The sequence below is a fragment of the Amphiura filiformis genome, chromosome 5 (genome assembly GCF_039555335.1).
Source record: "Amphiura filiformis chromosome 5, Afil_fr2py, whole genome shotgun sequence".
Lineage (NCBI taxonomy): Eukaryota > Metazoa > Echinodermata > Ophiuroidea > Amphilepidida > Amphiuridae > Amphiura > Amphiura filiformis.
The window spans coordinates 63,371,327-63,389,859 of record NC_092632.1 but is presented as its reverse complement, the minus strand read 5'-3'; the positions used below and the strand labels follow the sequence as shown (position 1 = coordinate 63,389,859).

Below are 18,533 nucleotides of genomic sequence, written 5' to 3'. Positions count from 1 at the left end.
GACAAAATGTGACGGGCCCTGCATCATCGACGGGCCAGCAGTAATCAACAAGCACTGTCTAAAAGAATCACAGGCGTATAAACTAGTATTATAGGGCCTACTTCTGATAGACCAGACTGTGAGCTATACTGTGCGGTTTATTTTGGCATAAGCCTACTAATTATGTGCAATTTAACTTTTCCCCTTCTCCTTTTCTCTTCTCTTTTCTCCTTTTTTCCTCTTTCTCTTCTCTTTCTTTTCCTCTTTTTTTTTGGGGGGGGGGGGGCGCCACCCCCTGAATCCGCACCTGGAGAGTGCCACCCGGTGTATGATACTCACTACAGATTGATCAGGCTATAGGCCCGAAGATTTTCTTTCTTTCTTTCTTTTTACGTTGTTCCATTTTCTTTTGCTGTGCCCCCTCTAAATCCGCGCATGGAAAATGGGACCCATTTCACTGATCACTATTTTGTAGCCAGAATTATTTTTGTCTATGTGTGAAATACAGGGTGAAATGGTCAAGAAAAAAGAGTACCCAGCCTGAAACAAAGCACTTGCAGAACTAAGCTTTTTTCCATTGGCTTTCTTTGATTAAATTCTTTGATTGATTTTGCCCGGACTCCATCAGGACCAGGAGATTTTGTTGGGATTTGTTTTCCCGAGTTCATTGTACACTACCCATGGGTAAAGATGAGGAGGAGGCTCTTTGGCAGAGAGATAAGCAGACAGCTCATTGATATCAAGAGGAGGGACATGAGCAGAAACACAATGGAAGTAGCCTTGCCTTAAGGGGTGGGGTATGAGCGTTTGGACAGTATTTATTGTGGGACATTAGAGCACATCAGACATATCGAATTGCATTCTGAATACGAAGAATGTCCTTCTGATATCAAATAATTTTGATTTTTGAAATTACGCAATGTAATACACATTTTATGGCAAATCATTAAAATTGATATTTTGATATTTAACAATACTTGAAGTAAACTTTATAAATCTGATGATTTATACTTAAAGTGTATGTAGGTGGGATGAAAAGCTGACGATCAATTGAAAATTTTGACCTTTCGTATTGAAGATATTGATTTTTCCCAAAACACCAAAAAAAAAAAAAAAAGGTCATTTTGGGAAAAAAATCCATACCTTCAATATAAAAGGTCAAAATTTTCAATTGATCGTCGGCTTTTCCTCCCAGCTACATACACTTTAAGATTAGATCATTAGATTTATAAAATTTATTTCGAGGACGGTTATATATCAAAAATTTTAAAAATATCAAATTTTAATAATTTGTCATAAAATTTGTATTATATCGTGAATTTCAAAAAATGAAAATTATTTGATATCAGAAAGACATGCTTTGTATTCAGAATGCAATTCGATACGTCTGAGGTGCTCTCATGTCCCATAAAAAATACTGTCGAAACGCCATAAATGCTCATTCTAGATCCCTTAATCATCCTTGTCATCAATACCATTAATACCAGGGATATTTAATTTGAGATCATTTTCCTACAAATTGGTAATTCTTTTGCAAGAAAAATTGATAAATTTTTAGCTTTCAAAATGATCACAATTTTTGTTCTTTTAGTGCTAATCAAAGCATATACTTATGATCATACTTTTTAACATTGCTGTACCCTCTGTTGTGTTATATCAGCTACAAGGTATATGACAGAGCCTATGTACATAAAGGGATTGTTTGAATTATACATACTTGGATATCAAATACTGCCATCATTTTGCAATACGACAATTTTTAAAAATCTTTGTGACTGTAGAGGGAAGGTTGAGTACACATGCACTTGTCCATCTAAACAGCAGTGAAATCTGCAGTTCCTATAGTGTTTGCCTACCAACAACAGTGGGCGCTCTGAAATGTATTCATCTATAGATGAGGTTACATGTGACATCACACCAAACATTTGATTGGCAGTTGCCATTGTTCTTTGCCTGGCAGTATCAGGGTTGCCAACCCACGATTTGGTAGCCCAATTGGGCGACTTTTGAAGATTTTTCCCGCGACTTTTGACAAATTCCGGTCCCATAGAAACCAATGGTTAAGAAAAAAATTGGGCGACTTTTCAACATTGGCTCCTGCGACTTCCGCTAGTTTCCTGCCCCATAGAAACCAATGGTAAAGTGAAAAATTGGGCGACTTTTCGATTATTTGACCCGCGATTCGGGCTGAAATCTTTTGGCAACCCTGGGCAGTATGCATGTGCATCCTGTTTTGTTGGGGACCTGTGCTTTTAACTTGTGCCAAATCAGTCCAAGGGACATAAGGCTACTAAACAATTAATGCTCTGCATGCTAGCTATAGGCTTCAACATAAAAAGTGCCAAGTTTGGAGACATTTTCTCAAAATATCAAGAGCTATCTTAAGAACCACTGAACCAATACTAGGCTTGTTTGTACTCATTTTAATGCATTTTTCATGCTGATTCCAATTATGGTCATGAAAAAGTACAATTCTAAATTTTTTTGAAATTTTAAAGAAAATTTGGAACTTGTTGTCTGCAGTCAACACCCACATGGGGAGTGTTAAAGTGTATATGATATTCTGGTCCCACAAGCACATACAGATCAGAACCTTACCTGTGTCTTTAAACATTGTTATAATATAAAGATTCTCCTCATTTCACCAGCGGATCCGGCTAAGGGGGGGCTAAGGGGGCTCGTCTAAGGGGGCACGAGCCCCCCGGTATGATCCAGGGGGGAGGGTGCGCCCCCCCCGGTATATCCCCTCAAAAATGTATAGAATGATACACCAAATGGCTTCAATTGGACCCCATTTTGCAAAATTTTCCAACTTCAGACACCCCCTGCGTATGGGCAAATAAGTGGCCGTTTTAGCTGCTGCTTTGGGCATCCGGCACTTTATTGTTTAACGCAATAGGGCTAATAGTGAAAACATGTCCACAAATGGCTTCAATTGGGCTGTCATTTCACAAATTTTTGGCTTTTTCAAACTTAAATTTTACACAATAATAGTGCCAAAATGGTCCACCAAATGGCTTCAATTAGGTCTTCATTTTCCGAATGTGTCTAACTCTAGAACCACCCTGCGTCGCACAAGCGCGACACGTTGGCCGCTTCGCTGCCATTTTTCAAATTCTATTTTCAGTTTTATACCCATTTTAGCCCCGGTAGTTTACCGTCCTGGATCCGCCCCTGCATTTGATTGGCGAATAACTACTGATTATTTATTGCTCTTTTTTAGTGTCAGCTGCAAAAAGACTTGCACTCCATGGTCCATTTTCCATTGCTCGCTGCGCAGATGTAACAGGGCATCACTAATAAACGTGTGAATGTCATGAAGTTCATCGCAGTGACCACATCAACTCACCAATTACAGGTGTGAGTGTTGCTTGTAAAATTAGTTAGTTTAGGGACAGTCTGTGTAGCTCAGTGGTAGAGCGCTCGCCCGACAAGCGAGAGGTCTGGGGTTCAAGGCAGATATGTCCGGAGTTTTTTCTCTGGTATATCTGCCTATGCATGTTATGTTTCCATTGTAATTTCACGTTTAATTGTGCTAGTGTGCGATGCGTAATTCTTCTTTCCCCTGTATATTGATATATTAAGAATAACGATTAAGGGGGTACTACACCCCTGTGGTAAATTTGTGACTATTTTTGCATTTTTCTCAAAAAATAATAACACACTGCTAATAAAAGTTACGTATATTATTGGGGCAAGGAATCCAAACTACACTGAAATTTCAGTGACTCAAGACAAGCGGTTCAGTAGGCCTATATGATAGGAAATGAGGTACATCCTAGCGGTACCTTATTTTTTATCATAAATAACAAACCGCTAGTCTTTGGTCACTGAAATTCCAGTGGAGTAATTGGATTCCTTGCCCCTATGTTATACATAACTTTCATTACCAGTGTGTTATTAGTTTTGAGAAAAATGCAAAAATAGACACAAATTTATCGAGGGGTGTAGTACCCCCTTAAGCATCATTAATTTGATCTCGTGCGCTAGTTATAATGTTTGGATGTTTCTATGTTCCAATGTATGATGTGTAGGCCTCTTCCCTTGTTTGTTAGTTTAGATAGTTTAAATTGTTTTGTTATCCTGGTGATTTATCAAAGTAAGTGGAAAATAAATGAGTTGGAGAAAGAATGGAAAGAATATTTTCAATCAGTGAATTTAGGACTATTTCATTAAAGCCTCTTTGAATGGACCAGTCCACATTTCACCTCATGAAATATGCTTACCATTGTACTCATAAATATTCAATAATACTGTCACCTCATATATATCCACCTTGGTCATACGCAGAAGATACTCATCGGTAATTATTGTAAAATCATGACATTACTTACCACGCTTTTCTCTTGATCCACAAGGACATTATTTTCAAGAAATTGTTGCATAGCAACCGATAAATGCTCCTCAAGATCCTCTACTTTGAGTGACTGTACAGGAGAAAATAAGACAGAGAGTAGATTATTCAATTACCAATTTTCTAAACCAACTTCATTTTACAACAGTTTTAGTTTCATAACATTTTTAAGTAAGAAAAATAAAAAAATCTGCTGCTTGGTTATATCATGGAAAGCTTAAAACTTCATTACTGTCTCTTGTAAATACTATATTCAACCCAATTAGCATCCCTCCCCTAATAAATGCCACCTGCAGAATTTTTATAGTGACCAAATCCTTAAGCACCACCTTTTATATGTAATTGTGTAGCTATATTTTAGCCACAGTTTGTGGCCCTGACAGACTTAGCGAGTGTATAGTGCAAGGCGTTCAACCGAGTGCCTAGCACGGACTTAACGAGCGTGTATCGAGGTGAGAAGAACATTACTATTCGCCGTCAAAGTTATGTAATAATCGGATTAACTACCATAGCAATAGATGAATACAATTTTTGAATAGATCACCCTGCACTACAAGCGGGTTAAACTCATCACCTGTGTATGTCTGCAATCATAGATTAAATACAATATTGCTCTTTTCAAAGATACTAATCTTACATGTATGAGTGATTAGCATTTATTTGACATGGTTCAAGGTACCGCAGGAACGTTGTAGTGCAGGGCGATCTATTCCAAAAATTGTATTCATCTATTGCTATGTTAATTAATCCTGCTACATATCATCACTTCGACAGTGAATACATTCCTAAAACTTACTTGAAGTACAGGTGATGAGTGGCATCCATCTGAGATGACAAACAGGAGTCTTGTCTCTGTTGGAGGTAGATACGGATACCAGGGGTCATCTTCACCAATATCTGCAATAGCAAAGTTGTAGAGATATTCTATAAGATTGGAATATAATATAAACACTTTTGCATAGGCTCATTAGCAGACATCTTGAAAATCAGTGGCTGATCTAGAGAGGGGGCAGAGGAGGCACCAGCCCCCCACCTGGCTGAAAAAACTGCAAATTCATGCAAACTCAGTCTACTTTCAATGATTTTAGCCAATTTTAGCCTCTCAGCTCATTTATCATATTCTGGAGCTGTTCTGGAGTGTGTATTTTGACAAAGATGGGAGTAAAATACAAAATGGGACAAGTAGGAAAGGTTCTTCATCCATATATCAGTTGATTGACATATTGTGCACAAAATCCCACAATAACCTATTTTCCAACCTAAATTACACAGATATTGTTTTCATCTAAGTGAATGCACAGCTCCGGGTACAAGTGATACAGGTATGCATATGAAGATATAGGTAGCCACATTGGGCTATTCAATTTGAAATCCACACTACCCCTGTGGAAGATTTTGGAAATATCTTCCACAAGGGGAGTATGAATTTTAAATGGAATTAGCACATTAGGCAGCTCCATTTGAATTTCATACACCCTCTGAGAAAGATTCAACCTGAATCTTCCATAGAGGGGTGAATTTCAAATGGAACCACCCAAACGATGGTGGGACGAAAGTCATTTAATGCGGCAACAGCCGATCTAAGCGTAAACAAAACAGACAATATGATTGATGGCAACACTGCCTGGACGTTGGACGCCCCGATCAGATGTGTGTTTTTAACTCTATTGGCCCGTTACAGAAAAAAATGCACAAAATATATTTCACAGTGCAATGTATACATTTTCACATGAAAATAAATAATTTTGGATTCAAAATGAATGTGAAGAAAAAAAAAAATTTTAGGCGGGAGTGGGAATCAATCTCGGGACCCTTGGCGTCGCAGGTGTACATGTTAACCACTACACCACGAAGGCATTGATACATGTGGGAGGAAAATTTCTGGCATATATCATAACATATCGTGCATTATTCATACAAAAAAAAAAAAATAGTACTTACAATGAGGTTCACTGTCGAACCTCAGCGGATTTAGACTGATAAAATAGTGCTTGATAACATGCATACACTTTTGGAATTATTTGAGACATTTTCGTGTTTACGTGTAAAACCAATGACAACGTCAAAATTCAGTAAATCTTGGCCCCCCCGAACCACCTAACACCTAATCTGCTAATTTCATTTAGGGATTCAATCATGTTTCACCGTTGGTCATCACCGATTAACAACAATGCGTCCGCGTCGTCTGAGTGGTTTACTTTGCGAGGGCAGCTTTAGCTGCCCGAGCGAAGTAAACCACACAGATTTCAGCGACATTTCACACTAGGCACTTAATATAAGGTTGGGATGAACCTAAGCCATTTTTATATCAGAGGATATATATAGTAGCTAAATGTGTGTTCTTTCAGCTGATAAAGAATAAGTTCAGCCTAATAAACTTTGTGTCAACTTAATTAAACCATATGTGACCATCCACCAAGAAGTGGTAGTAAAGTCAGCTCTAGATCATTTTTTGATTATTGCAGATTTTGAAAGAATGCATTTTCAGCTTTACAATGACACCTCAAGCAGCTTCATCGGACATCTGGAAGTGAAGTTATGTTTCATCAAAGGTCAAATTCCTAATATATTTTACATAGAAATCCATATACTGTTTTTGATCTCAAAATGTAAAATGCCGACTTTACGACCAGTTTGTGGTGGATGGGCACATATTGTAACATTTGCTGAGGAGGGCGCTCTCAAAATTTTTCAAAATTCATATTTTTTACACTATTGTAATGTACCTGAATAAGCTAACATACCCTGCAAAATCAAGGCTTCAGGTTATTAATGTGTCCCATTGTTTTATTCATACAATCGAAATATTAGTAGCATGCATAGGCGATGTTCGTATCACTGTATGTACATGCCGTATGGGATGGTCATTATACATCAATGGGAGGACCAATCCAGTCACGATCGGTGAAGTGACACACATTGGCGACATAGCCACTGGAATTAATAGCAATTTTCTTTGTTTTGACTCATTTGTTCGGCTCAAAATTAAAATGGGACATTTCTGAGAGTGAAAACTAACATGTTTTGGAGAAGAAAAACAAATCTATTTCTTATGGAAATGTTATAACAAGGCATTTCTCATCACTCCTTTCATCCATCACTTTAAAACCCCCGCCTAACAAGTCTCTTAATGCCTGTAGTTGGAGTAGTAGTTTTATGTGGTCATGCGTACAGTACATATAAGAATTTCACTTGACATCCTGTCCAAATAGAATAGCTAACACACTCTTGTTAAGACAAGCACCAACTGTATCTGGGAAAAACCCGGCCAATTCTAGCAACAAAATTGGCACAGAAAACAAAACAAATTTCGCAACAATAAATTAGGGAATTTATACACGCGATTTAGTCTCAATTCACTTCCTGCTCATGTTCAGCACAAACTGCCACAGAGGGGAAGGAATTGAGAGTTTCAATTGGCACGATCCAGTATCCACTGACATCCTGTCCAAGTTGGTGCTAGTGTGTAGAACAGATACTTGGCTCCCGGGACTTGGCTCTATAACAGGGCCTAGCACCAAACTTCTCTAGGAAAAAACAAATATATCATGTATCTACCACATACTGACATCCAACGAGTACTAGCCAAGTTTATGATGATACAATCAAGAAGTTTCATGTATCTACCACGTGCTGACACCCAACGGGTACGACCAGCCAATTGTATGATGACACAATAAACAAGCTCCTTTGTCTTCCCAAAGGTCAAATCTCTTACTTTTAGATCATACTAAGCAGTGATATATCTAGACTTTGCATAAGCGAGGGGGGGACCAGGTGCTAATCTGCTGCCTGTGGGTGGGGGTGAGGTGGATTGAAATATCGATCCTCTAGTGAAGCATGTACAAATGCACAACTCATTTGGGGGCAATAATCAATGAGGGGCTCCTGCCCAGGGTCTTAGCTAGAAATTGAGGGTTGCCCATCATTTGAATAAAATTGCCTGTCCTAATTTGACCTTTAAAACATTTACCAGACATCTACGTATATAGCCCATTGGGGGTTCAAAGAGTTCAAATATGTGCTGATATGGCCTTGTTCTACAAATTAGGTCTACTAAAAAGGACAATTAGCTTCTCAAAACATACAATTTATAATATAGCATCTGTCAAAGGCATTAATTTTGCCCATCCCAGGAGCAAACTGGCCGTCTCAAATGACGGCCAGACGGTGGCTAGCTAAGACCCTGCTCCTGCCCCTGATTATGCCACTGATACTAAGCAATTTCTATCAACTTAGCATTTTTGGTTTTTATTACATTTTCGCTCACTCTATCGGAAAAGTGACTAGCATTTGTATCAATCTTGGGCGAGTAGGTGACATCAGTGCACATTTTATTAAGTGCAGCTTAAAATTGTAAGCATTCACTCAAATATGCACATGTTTAAAGATGCCGCACCGATACATTCACAAAACACCTGCCTTTGTGCATTGAAGTCTCTGCCTCGCCCAGAGTAAAAATACTGCATACCATACCCAGTACTATATCACTATCAGTTCAACTCAATGCAACTCAATTGCATGCAAGGTGTCCAGCAATTTTGGCCAATACTGAACAGCTGGTAGCAGGGTCTTAGCTAGGATTTGACAAGTGCCCGTCATTTTCACCAAAACGGCCTGTCCAAAATTTGACCCTGAAACAAAAACTAGACCTCTGTCCCTTCTGGTGGGTCCAGTTAGTTCAAATAACTATTGCTATAACCAGGAAAAGTTCACAAAATACTTCAATGTTTGTATGCTGTGTGCATTGATGGACAGGTAAGTCTATTAATAATATATACTGGGCAAAATATAGAGGCCAGTAAAATCTACCTACTAACCTGCTGAAAATTTACAACAAATGAGATGTGAAATGTTAAATATTATATAAAATTCACTAATGCAAGTGAAAAAAAAAAGTTAATTTCCTAAATTTGGACAAATATAGGGTGGACAGACCTTACAAGTAGGATCGGTCGGACGGGCGTTTTTTTGTTTGTTTTTGTTTTTTAGGCTAAAATTACCCTAAAATTTCACCAAAATCTGACAAATCTGAAAAAAAATCTGAATTTCAATTTCTTCCCCTAAAAATGTTCAGCCAAAATTAATCAATTTGGACCCCAAAATGACTGATTTTACATCATTTTAGCAAAATTAAAAAAATAAAAATTTGTTGCCTCATTGGACATTCTGTAACAATATAGGAAATATAGGGTTGCTTGAAGCCCTGGATATGGCAATTATCCATCTGCAATTATTGTGCAATTCTTTGTGTTCCCTATGACACTTTTGACATGCCTATTAGGGCCTAGAACTACCAAACAGGTACCATGGCAGCTTAGTTGCAATAATGACGTTTTTCAAAGTTGAAAATCTTTTAAAAACCAGATTGTCTCAGCATCAGGGAAACTTGGGCGTTCATGTGCAGCCAAGTCTGGACAATTATCCTATCAGTTCCACTTGAGCCATATCAAGTGCTCTTGAAACTTATGCTATTGATTTGGGTCATGGTATTGGAATGTTGTAGGAGTTGTTGTGTTGTTATAGCAACAATCCCAGATTCCTGGCCATTCAGATGGCACTTTAGTGGGGTGCAGCCAATCAGGTATCTGCTTTAATTCCATTTCTTTTGTTGTGTTCATACCTTTCTTAGTAAGCCACTTGCATTTGCTCCTCCGATCATGCTGGAAAAAAAAATCCCACCCACCCTCCCAGTAGCTGGAAGGGTAAATCAGTTATCTCATTTGTCAAAGATGCTTCAATAAAAGTATGTCAAATTATGCTACTCTCCGCTTTGTCTGGAGTTTCTTCAAATCCTGAAGAATCTCGTCAGTAGATTGTCTCCACTTTCTACTATGCTGCTTTGTCTGGAGTTTCTTCAAATCCTGAGGAATCTCGTCAGTAGATTGTCTCCACTTTCTACTACGCTGCGTTGTTTGGAGTTTCTTCAAATCCTGAGGAATCTTGTCAGTAGATTGTCTCCACTTTCTACTATGCTGCTTTGTCTGGAGTTTCTTCAAATCCTGAGGAATCTCGTCAGTAGATTGTCTCCACTTTCTACTACGCTGCTTTGTCTGGAGTTTCTTCAAATCCTGAGGAATCTCGTCTGTAGATTGTCTCCACTTTCTACTACGCTTTGTGCTGGCTTAATGAATGCTTTGTATGGAGTTCTTCAAATCCTGAAGAATCTCGTCTGTAGATTGTCTCCACTTTCTACTACGCTTTGTGCTGGCTTAATGAATGCTTTGTATGGAGTTCTTCAAATCCTGAAGAATCTCGTCTGTAGATTGTCTCCACTTTCTACTACGCTTTGTGCTGGCTTAATGAATGCTTTGTATGGAGTTCTTCAAATCCTGAAGAATCTCGTCTGTAGATTGTCTCCACTTTCTACTACGCTTTGTGCTGGCTTAATGAAAGGTTTGTATGGAGTTCTTCAAATCCTGAAGAATCTCGTCTGTAGATTGTCTCCACTTTCTACTACGCTTTGTGCTGGCTTAATGAATGGTTTGTATGGAGTTCTTCAAATCCTGAAGAATCTCGTCTGTAGATTGTCTCCACTTTCTACTACGCTTTGTGCTGGCTTAATGAATGCTTTGTATGGAGTTCTTCAAATCCTGAAGAATCTCGTCTGTAGATTGTCTCCACTTTCTACTACGCTTTGTGCTGGCTTAATGAATGCTTTGTATGGAGTTCTTCAAATCCTGAAGAATCTCGTCTGTAGATTGTCTCCACTTTCTACTATGCTTTGTGCTGGCTTAATGAATGCTTTGTATGGAGTTCTTCAAATCCTGAAGAATCTCGTCTGTAGATTGTCTCCACTTTCTACTACGCTTTGTGCTGGCTTAATAAATGCTTTGTATGGAGTTTCTTCAAATCCTGAAGAATCTCGTCAGTAGATTGTCTCCACTTTCTACTATGCTGCTTTGTCTGGAGTTTCTTCAAATCCTGAGGAATCTCGTCAGTAGATTGTCTCCACTTTCTACTACGCTGCGTTGTCTGGAGTTTCTTCAAATCCTGAGGAATCTCGTCAGTAGATTGTCTCCACTTTCTACTACGCTTTATGTAGAGTAATTTATGCTTATTTGAAGTATCTTTTTGGCTTGCTTTTTTTTGTCAGTGGATTATTTCATTTATTAATATTATTTTATAGTAAATTTTGGCTCACTTTTCAATAATTACCAGCTTATATAGGGATTTAAAGGTTTAATTCATTGTTTCTTCTTTTGGAGATTTCTGTTTATTTAATAATTGCGTTATAAATATTGATTTCCAATTCAATCCTCTGTTTGATCCAAAGAGGTATCTGTATTTGCTTAAGATGAAATTTGGTTAAATGTGATACAGAAGTCAATTCTTGCATGTCCAGCCTGTATGGTTGGCTTGTTGTACACATTTTCCAATAATTCTTGTATTGTGTTATTAATAATATTTATTGGAAGATAACTAATTCAGTATGGTTATTTCTATTTATATTATGTCAGGTCTTAATTGCTATGAAAGTGCTATGAAATCTATCATTATGTATCTCAATTATATTTATGTATATGAATATAAATTGTTGAATGGTCATAAATAGCTTAATAAATGGTCCTCATGATTGTGAGGGCAATGCGGAGTCTAATCAATGCTTTGGTGTTGTGTTTTCCTGATGTCTTGAGACAATCAGATATGATTGGTTAAATTGATATATGATGCTCTCTTTTGGTGTTGGTGGTGTCATTTTCATATGATCTTAGGGACAAAATCAAAACTCGACCGGCGGTTGACCGGCGGTTCCGTCCGGTTGCTATTGTTCTAATCAATGGTAACCGGACGGAACTGGCGGAACCAGCGATCAACCGCCAATCGAGTTTTGATTTCATCCTTATTTTCCTCAAACTAAACTAGGTATATTTGTAACACTTTTACATACATAACAATAGATTTTAAATGATTTTATTTGTATTTTTAAGATTTTTGTTAAGTTGGGTACACATCACAAGTATACTCTCATGTGTTACCATCCTCAAGCAGGCTCTCAAACCTCCACCCTAAAATACTGACCAACTTCATGGGAAAATACTAACCCTAATCACTAACATTCCTTGAAATCTTCTTGACAAAAAGGGGACCTTTTTCACAACCACTGTTTTGGATAAAAGATTTTGTTGGTCAGGGTGAAATAACCAAGAAAAAAAAGAGTTCAATATAACCCTATCATTGAAATGCCTATCAGACACAGTGACTTGCAGGTCAATTGGGGGCCATTAGCCTACCCTTTTTAACAAAGGAGCCTGAAAGTGATGTTGCATACCTGCCAACATTGAAAACCTAGAAAACTGAGTCCAATAATATAAACTGATCAATAGAGCGAAGTGAGTGAAGCGTTTTAGCAGTGGGTCCAGGGGCTGGTGGGGGTCCAGCACCCCCTGAAGCTCCTGGGTTCTAAGCCATTAACAGTGCCAACATTATACCAAGATAAACCAAGATAAAATACATCATCAACATCACACACTAAGTTAAGCACCGGAGGAAAATGTAATTGCGGTATTCACAGCCACTATTGCGTTGTTTTGGATGCAATTGCATTTTTTTCAACAACAAAAACCCCAGAAGTTATTGACCCGTAATTGTGTCACGATCTGGTCAATGGAACTGTAACTTCTTTAAAAAAAATCTAATTATATATATAATTTTCTTTTTTTAAATCAGAAAATCGGAGTACTCTGATTTTTTTGGGTTTGTCCTATTTGAGGATGTAAACACATTGTGTTTGAGTGCCCCCTCCTCAAGATTTTTTGTCATTTCGGTAACAAAGTGAAGGAGTATTGTTGATATGATTCAGTCGGCTCATATAAAACATGAACAATTAACTGCTTCAAATTTGTCAGAATACATGAAAAATAAGGAAGGGATGCAAGTCTGATTATTTAAAAAGATATTTTTTCACCTTTGAAAAATGATAAAAGCACAGATGAACTTAAAAATTAACCAATTATTATAGTACTTATTCACTATGTGAGCAACATGTGAAAACCACACCCCTCTCCAGGACGAGTTTGGAATATAGTTCAACAGTTTTGGCCACTATATGTCCAACATGTTTTATTGGTATTCCAAACACAATTTTGTAAAAAAAATAAGGGCCAAATTATGTACGATCCAACTGGCATTTAACATAAAACATACAGTAAATTCCCACTGTTTGGTGCCTGGGGGGTTCACTCACATATCAAAGTAGTACCCATGCTTGTCACAGCATCTCAACTTTCGCACCCTAAATGGCGTATCATGTGTAGCAAATTCCACCCCTTATTGGTGTAAAATATTCGAAATTTTACCTCTAAATGGCGTAAGACACTAAAATGGACCCCTAAATGGCGTAATGTGTAATGACAATTGTCTCACTATGAGTACTAATAAAGAGAATACACTGGAACTACATTGCACTCATTTTCTTTGTGTGGGTTTATTATTTGTGTACCTGAGGAGTAGGCCTACCATCTCCAGATCAGTTGATGTACACTCTGCGAATAAGTGAACCTTTAACATCAAAGACTGGTTGAAATTGCAACCCTAAACATCGATGATTACCCTTAAAAGGTAACCTTAAAAAGTAACACGTCGACACCAGCATGTCAAAATTCAACCCCCTTTTCAACATTTTTTGTGATGAGCATGTGTACCAAATAATATCCTGAGTAAACCCCCTGGGGTTTGGTGCAACTGCAATTGAGATAGCACTGCGTTCCTTCACAGGGGGTGTGGCTTTCAACAGGAATAGCCCATTGCAATGGTGTATGCATGTAACAGGGCAAGGGGAAGTCACTGAGCTGCACATCAACTTTTCTGATTATAATACATCACGTGGGGAGGTGATCAAATCATATCTTTGTCATTTTGAGTAAATCACCCAGCAATCTGTCCAATTAGATCACACTACTAATATGCTGTTTATGAATATGCATTAGGACGACCGTTTCCATTGTTTTATTCAGGTTTCACTTGAGAGAAGTCAACTCAACATATAACGAGTCAACAACCCTGATCATGATTACCCCATAAACTTGGGCACTGCCCAATCGAGATAGAACCAGGAATATGTAGGGTTAGTTGGCTAGTTTAATGGGAACTGCAGATAGGTTTCCTGCACAATATAGTCTATTAAATAGCCTATTAAAGGTGGCAGTCAGATTTTTTCATATTGTGTTTTGTACTTCACATTCAGGCATGTAACAAAATAATCCAATTCAAAAGTTCTGAGATAAATTGCACCAGTGGTTTTGATATTAGAAGCAAAAACATGTTTCACAACAGCCAACAGAACACTATGGGTGATAACCACCATGGGAGATGAGGTTATCACTTTTTCGTTAATAACACCGAAACAGAATATATTTCAGGTCTAAAATTTGACTGGGATTATGAGACAAATATAACCTTTCTGCTGATGCCAAAATCTTCATTTTAATACAATAAAGTGGGGGAGGAGCTTAAGGCTGTCAATCTGTTCACACTCCTTTAAACTGCTCCTCAAACTGAACAATCAATCAATACGCTTCACTACAAAGTTGGTCAATTTAAGCATTTTAGTTCCTACTTTTTCATTTCATAAAATAGTACAATTAGTTCTGCCTTGTTAACACAATTTATTTTGCCAGCGATAAAACAAAACTTTTATAAAAAGCAGGACTGATTTAATATAAATTTTAATTTTTTTAAGTTATATGATTTTACCTGAAATATTTTTTCTGAGGAAGCACTGTGGTCCTCTCTGCTTATACTACTGTAAACATTTCAAACATATGATGAAACAAAATGGAAAGTACCAAAACATTCAACCAAGTGTTTTCAAATATTTTCATCTATCAAATTTGTAGCAAAGTGATTCCTGCATCAATACTTAAGCACCATCAGGGAATAAATAAAGATTGGGAAGCGTCACTCGAGGATAAATGTAATAAAACTATGGATGCCGCCATTACCCTGCCATCGCAGTAGGCCTGGAACACTACCGCGATTTCTACCGGCTGCATCTCGCCCGTGCTCCGCGTTCAAAAAATAAAATTACCCGTGAAAATCACGGCTTGCTGCAACCAAGGTTAGACCTTTTCAAGCCTGCAACAGTGTATTTTTTTCAAATGTTGAATAGCTGTTTTTAATACTTTTAATAATATTTTTAGCGCATCCATTAACTTAATTTATTAAATACATCAAATCGACCAACAACCCCACTCTCCAGACCAAGATTTATACAAGAAAAATACTGTTTCAATCATAAAAATTAACCTTAATTTTGCGCCTACACGTAAGACTTGGCAATAGTCTATTCAGATATCGTTGTCAAGCTCAAGGTGATTGACCCTTGATGATTGACAGTCGGGAACGCGTACTGTTATGCGTAGTCATGGTGCTGGGCGAGTTCGGGGGTGCTGGCGACCGTCGACTCGACTCAGCACCCCCTTTTCCCAAAATGGCGGCGCCCATGCTGGTACCAAATTTGTGATTCCCGGCAACTTCTGTATAGCATACCGTATCGTGCAAATTTGGCCAAGTTTGGAGAATCGGCGAATCACTGTCAACCCCTTGGCACCATGTATTCAACATATCATATGCATGAGTAGTATTTACACTATGAAATAAATAATCACTTTTAAAATATCTTGAATTGGTGAGGAAAAATTGATAATGAGGGTTGGACATGTAAAGACTTACCATGAATCCTATGTTGTAATATCTGTCCGAAGCTAGAAGGTGGAGGAAGCTCGCTTCTCAAAAATACATAGCGGAGATCAAAGGCACTGTATATATGGGAATAGAACATTGATAATAGCGGAGATCAAAGGCATATACTAAAATACCAAAGATACAGAAAATGGTTAACCAAAATGGGGTTTCTCTGCAATGTGAGGTGAGAATTTGAGCTATTATTGTTGAAAGTACAATAGATATTGAACTGTGCAAGGATATTAGACCATTTTGGGTTATATTCTGACTGTTACTGAAACAAAAGTGAGTCCTGTTTAGACTCAATTCAGGTGAACCAGGACTTTTTTTAACAAACTGAGTCCTGGTAGAAAAACTCTTCTTTTCATTCTTGATTGTGACCAATAAAAACAGTACTCAATCATCCTATTTGCAATACATGTTAGGCCAAAAAAATCAAGTTTGTTTCCTGTAGCGCCCGCATTTCGTTTTTGACGGCTTATGTGCTCATTTGAATTTTTTCACTTACAAAGATAAAAAACCCGGAAAAATCGCAAAAAAATAATAAAAACACTACTGGAGTAAACATTTACACATTACACAACAAATAAACAATATAAATATTCTTAAATATGAAGAAATATGATTTTTTTCACTGTAAATTCCTATTGTCAATTTGCAGCGAAAAGGGTATGTTTTTCCATTTCAAGACATGGATTAAAAAAAACATGATTACATGATTCACATTTTTCTGTTATGCGCTGTGCCATTAACCCGATCACAATCACGAGTCTTTGTTGAATATAATTAGCCTGTTTCACTCTTCAGTTATTGCTCAAATTAATCTAATGCATTTTTTTGTACAACCCTAGTTTAACAGCTTATGAATGTACTCACAAAAAATTGATTGCAAAGTAAAATTTTGTGACCAAAAACACAACTTGTGAGAACTTTTAGATATGTTATTCAAAAGAAAGTCCACCTTACCTGATGACCCCAAGTTGACCTATTCTATAGCAAATCTTGGAGAGATAACCGAGCCTTTCTAGCACCAAATCGCTACAGCTAGCTGGGTGCGTAAGATTGAAGCTACTGAAGTCAAAGCGTGGTGTCAAAGAATGGTGTCGGGTGTGGCTTGGAGTCATTGCTGATTCCTATCACAAAGAGAGCAATCAATGTAACAAATAAACAGAGGGATCTTAATGGAAAAAAAGTGTGTGCTTCGAAAAAATAAAAAAAGGATTAATTTTTTAATCACTGTCTTCTGAGATGCCTGTTTGATAGAGAGAAATTTCTTGAAAAATTAAAATGAACTGTAATAGCCTCTAATTAATTATGCAGATTAAAATTAGCAAAATGCTAAACACAATATGTGACACAATCTGGTCCATGGGGGCCAAAGGAGGCATTTTTGAAAATTGAGTTACTGTAATTATTACATTATACATAAAATAGGCTATCATTTACTGAAAACACCAAAGGTCTAGCATACTTGATTCTAAAGTTATGAAGATTTTTGATGCCTATTTTCTTATGCATTTTATTGTTTTTTTACTCCATATTTTTACCTTTATCTCAGTTTCAAATTTGCCACCTTTGGCCCCCATGGACCAGATTGTGTCACATATACTTCTATTGTGCTTGTATTACATATGTACCAAGTCTTAGCTAGATAGTCCTTATAGTTACTTGGCAAATTAACTTTGCATAATTGGGCGTATGTAATTTACATCTGTGCCCTTGCTTACAGTTTTACACTTTGCTAACTCTGGCCTAATTGGAGTTAGCAGTGCCAAATGCCACCAACGTCAACAAAGTGGTCAATTACGAAAAGGGTGTATAAATTAAGTAACTCAGTTGTGCTCCAGCAGCATAACACATTGACAATATCTCAATATATGCAACATATTATTACCTCCTGTGTAAGCTGGGTATACACATGATCCATGGCTCCATGTACATACAACAAGTTTACAACATTGGTAAAGAAGCATAGCTTTTCTTCTGGCTTGACAAGATGATTAAGATCCACTGCCCCAAGTTCTTGCGTAGCAATGACAATGTCCTGGTACTCCCTGCTGCTAACAGCCAAGACGATCCCTGTCAGATCACAAGACTTGCTCGATGTGTAGTTATCGACTTGACCTGGAAATAGCATTCAAAGATGGGAAAATGAAAAGTAAGGTGACGAAATAGGAAAACCCTGTTCTACGAGACGGGTCTCTTGAAGTCAGGCAGGTCGGGTGAATTTTTTTTAAATACATACATATATATGACACGATCTGCTCCATGGGGGCTGAGGCATTTTTGAAAATTGAGGTACTATAATTATTACCTTAAACAAACAATCATTTACTGAAAACACCAAAGGTCTGTGTTTGGGAGTAAGAGGTGCGCTTAGGAGTGTGTGGGGTGTGTGAGGTGTAATGGGTTGAGTGTGGAGATAAGATTAAGCAGGGGGTTATCTTTCATAATTATGTGCAATATAATTATTTTATGTTTTTCTTATGCTTATTTCTTCATATAATGTATTTTA

At 37.5% G+C, this 18,533-nt stretch overlaps 1 protein-coding gene across 1 annotated transcript in view; it reads right to left on the bottom strand.

Moving 5' to 3' along the window:
• LOC140152327 (zinc finger FYVE domain-containing protein 26-like) overlaps window positions 1-18,533 on the bottom strand; it is a 162,500-nt gene that overhangs the window by 2,790 nt on the left and 141,177 nt on the right. Inside the window, exons 16-20 of the mRNA XM_072174630.1 lie at window positions 17,913-18,142; window positions 16,985-17,151; window positions 16,007-16,092; window positions 5,130-5,230; window positions 4,314-4,406 (exon numbers count right to left, since the gene is read on the bottom strand). Coding sequence (XP_072030731.1) covers window positions 4,314-4,406; window positions 5,130-5,230; window positions 16,007-16,092; window positions 16,985-17,151; window positions 17,913-18,142 — 677 coding nt within the window. The remainder of the gene's footprint in view (window positions 1-4,313; window positions 4,407-5,129; window positions 5,231-16,006; window positions 16,093-16,984; window positions 17,152-17,912; window positions 18,143-18,533) is intronic.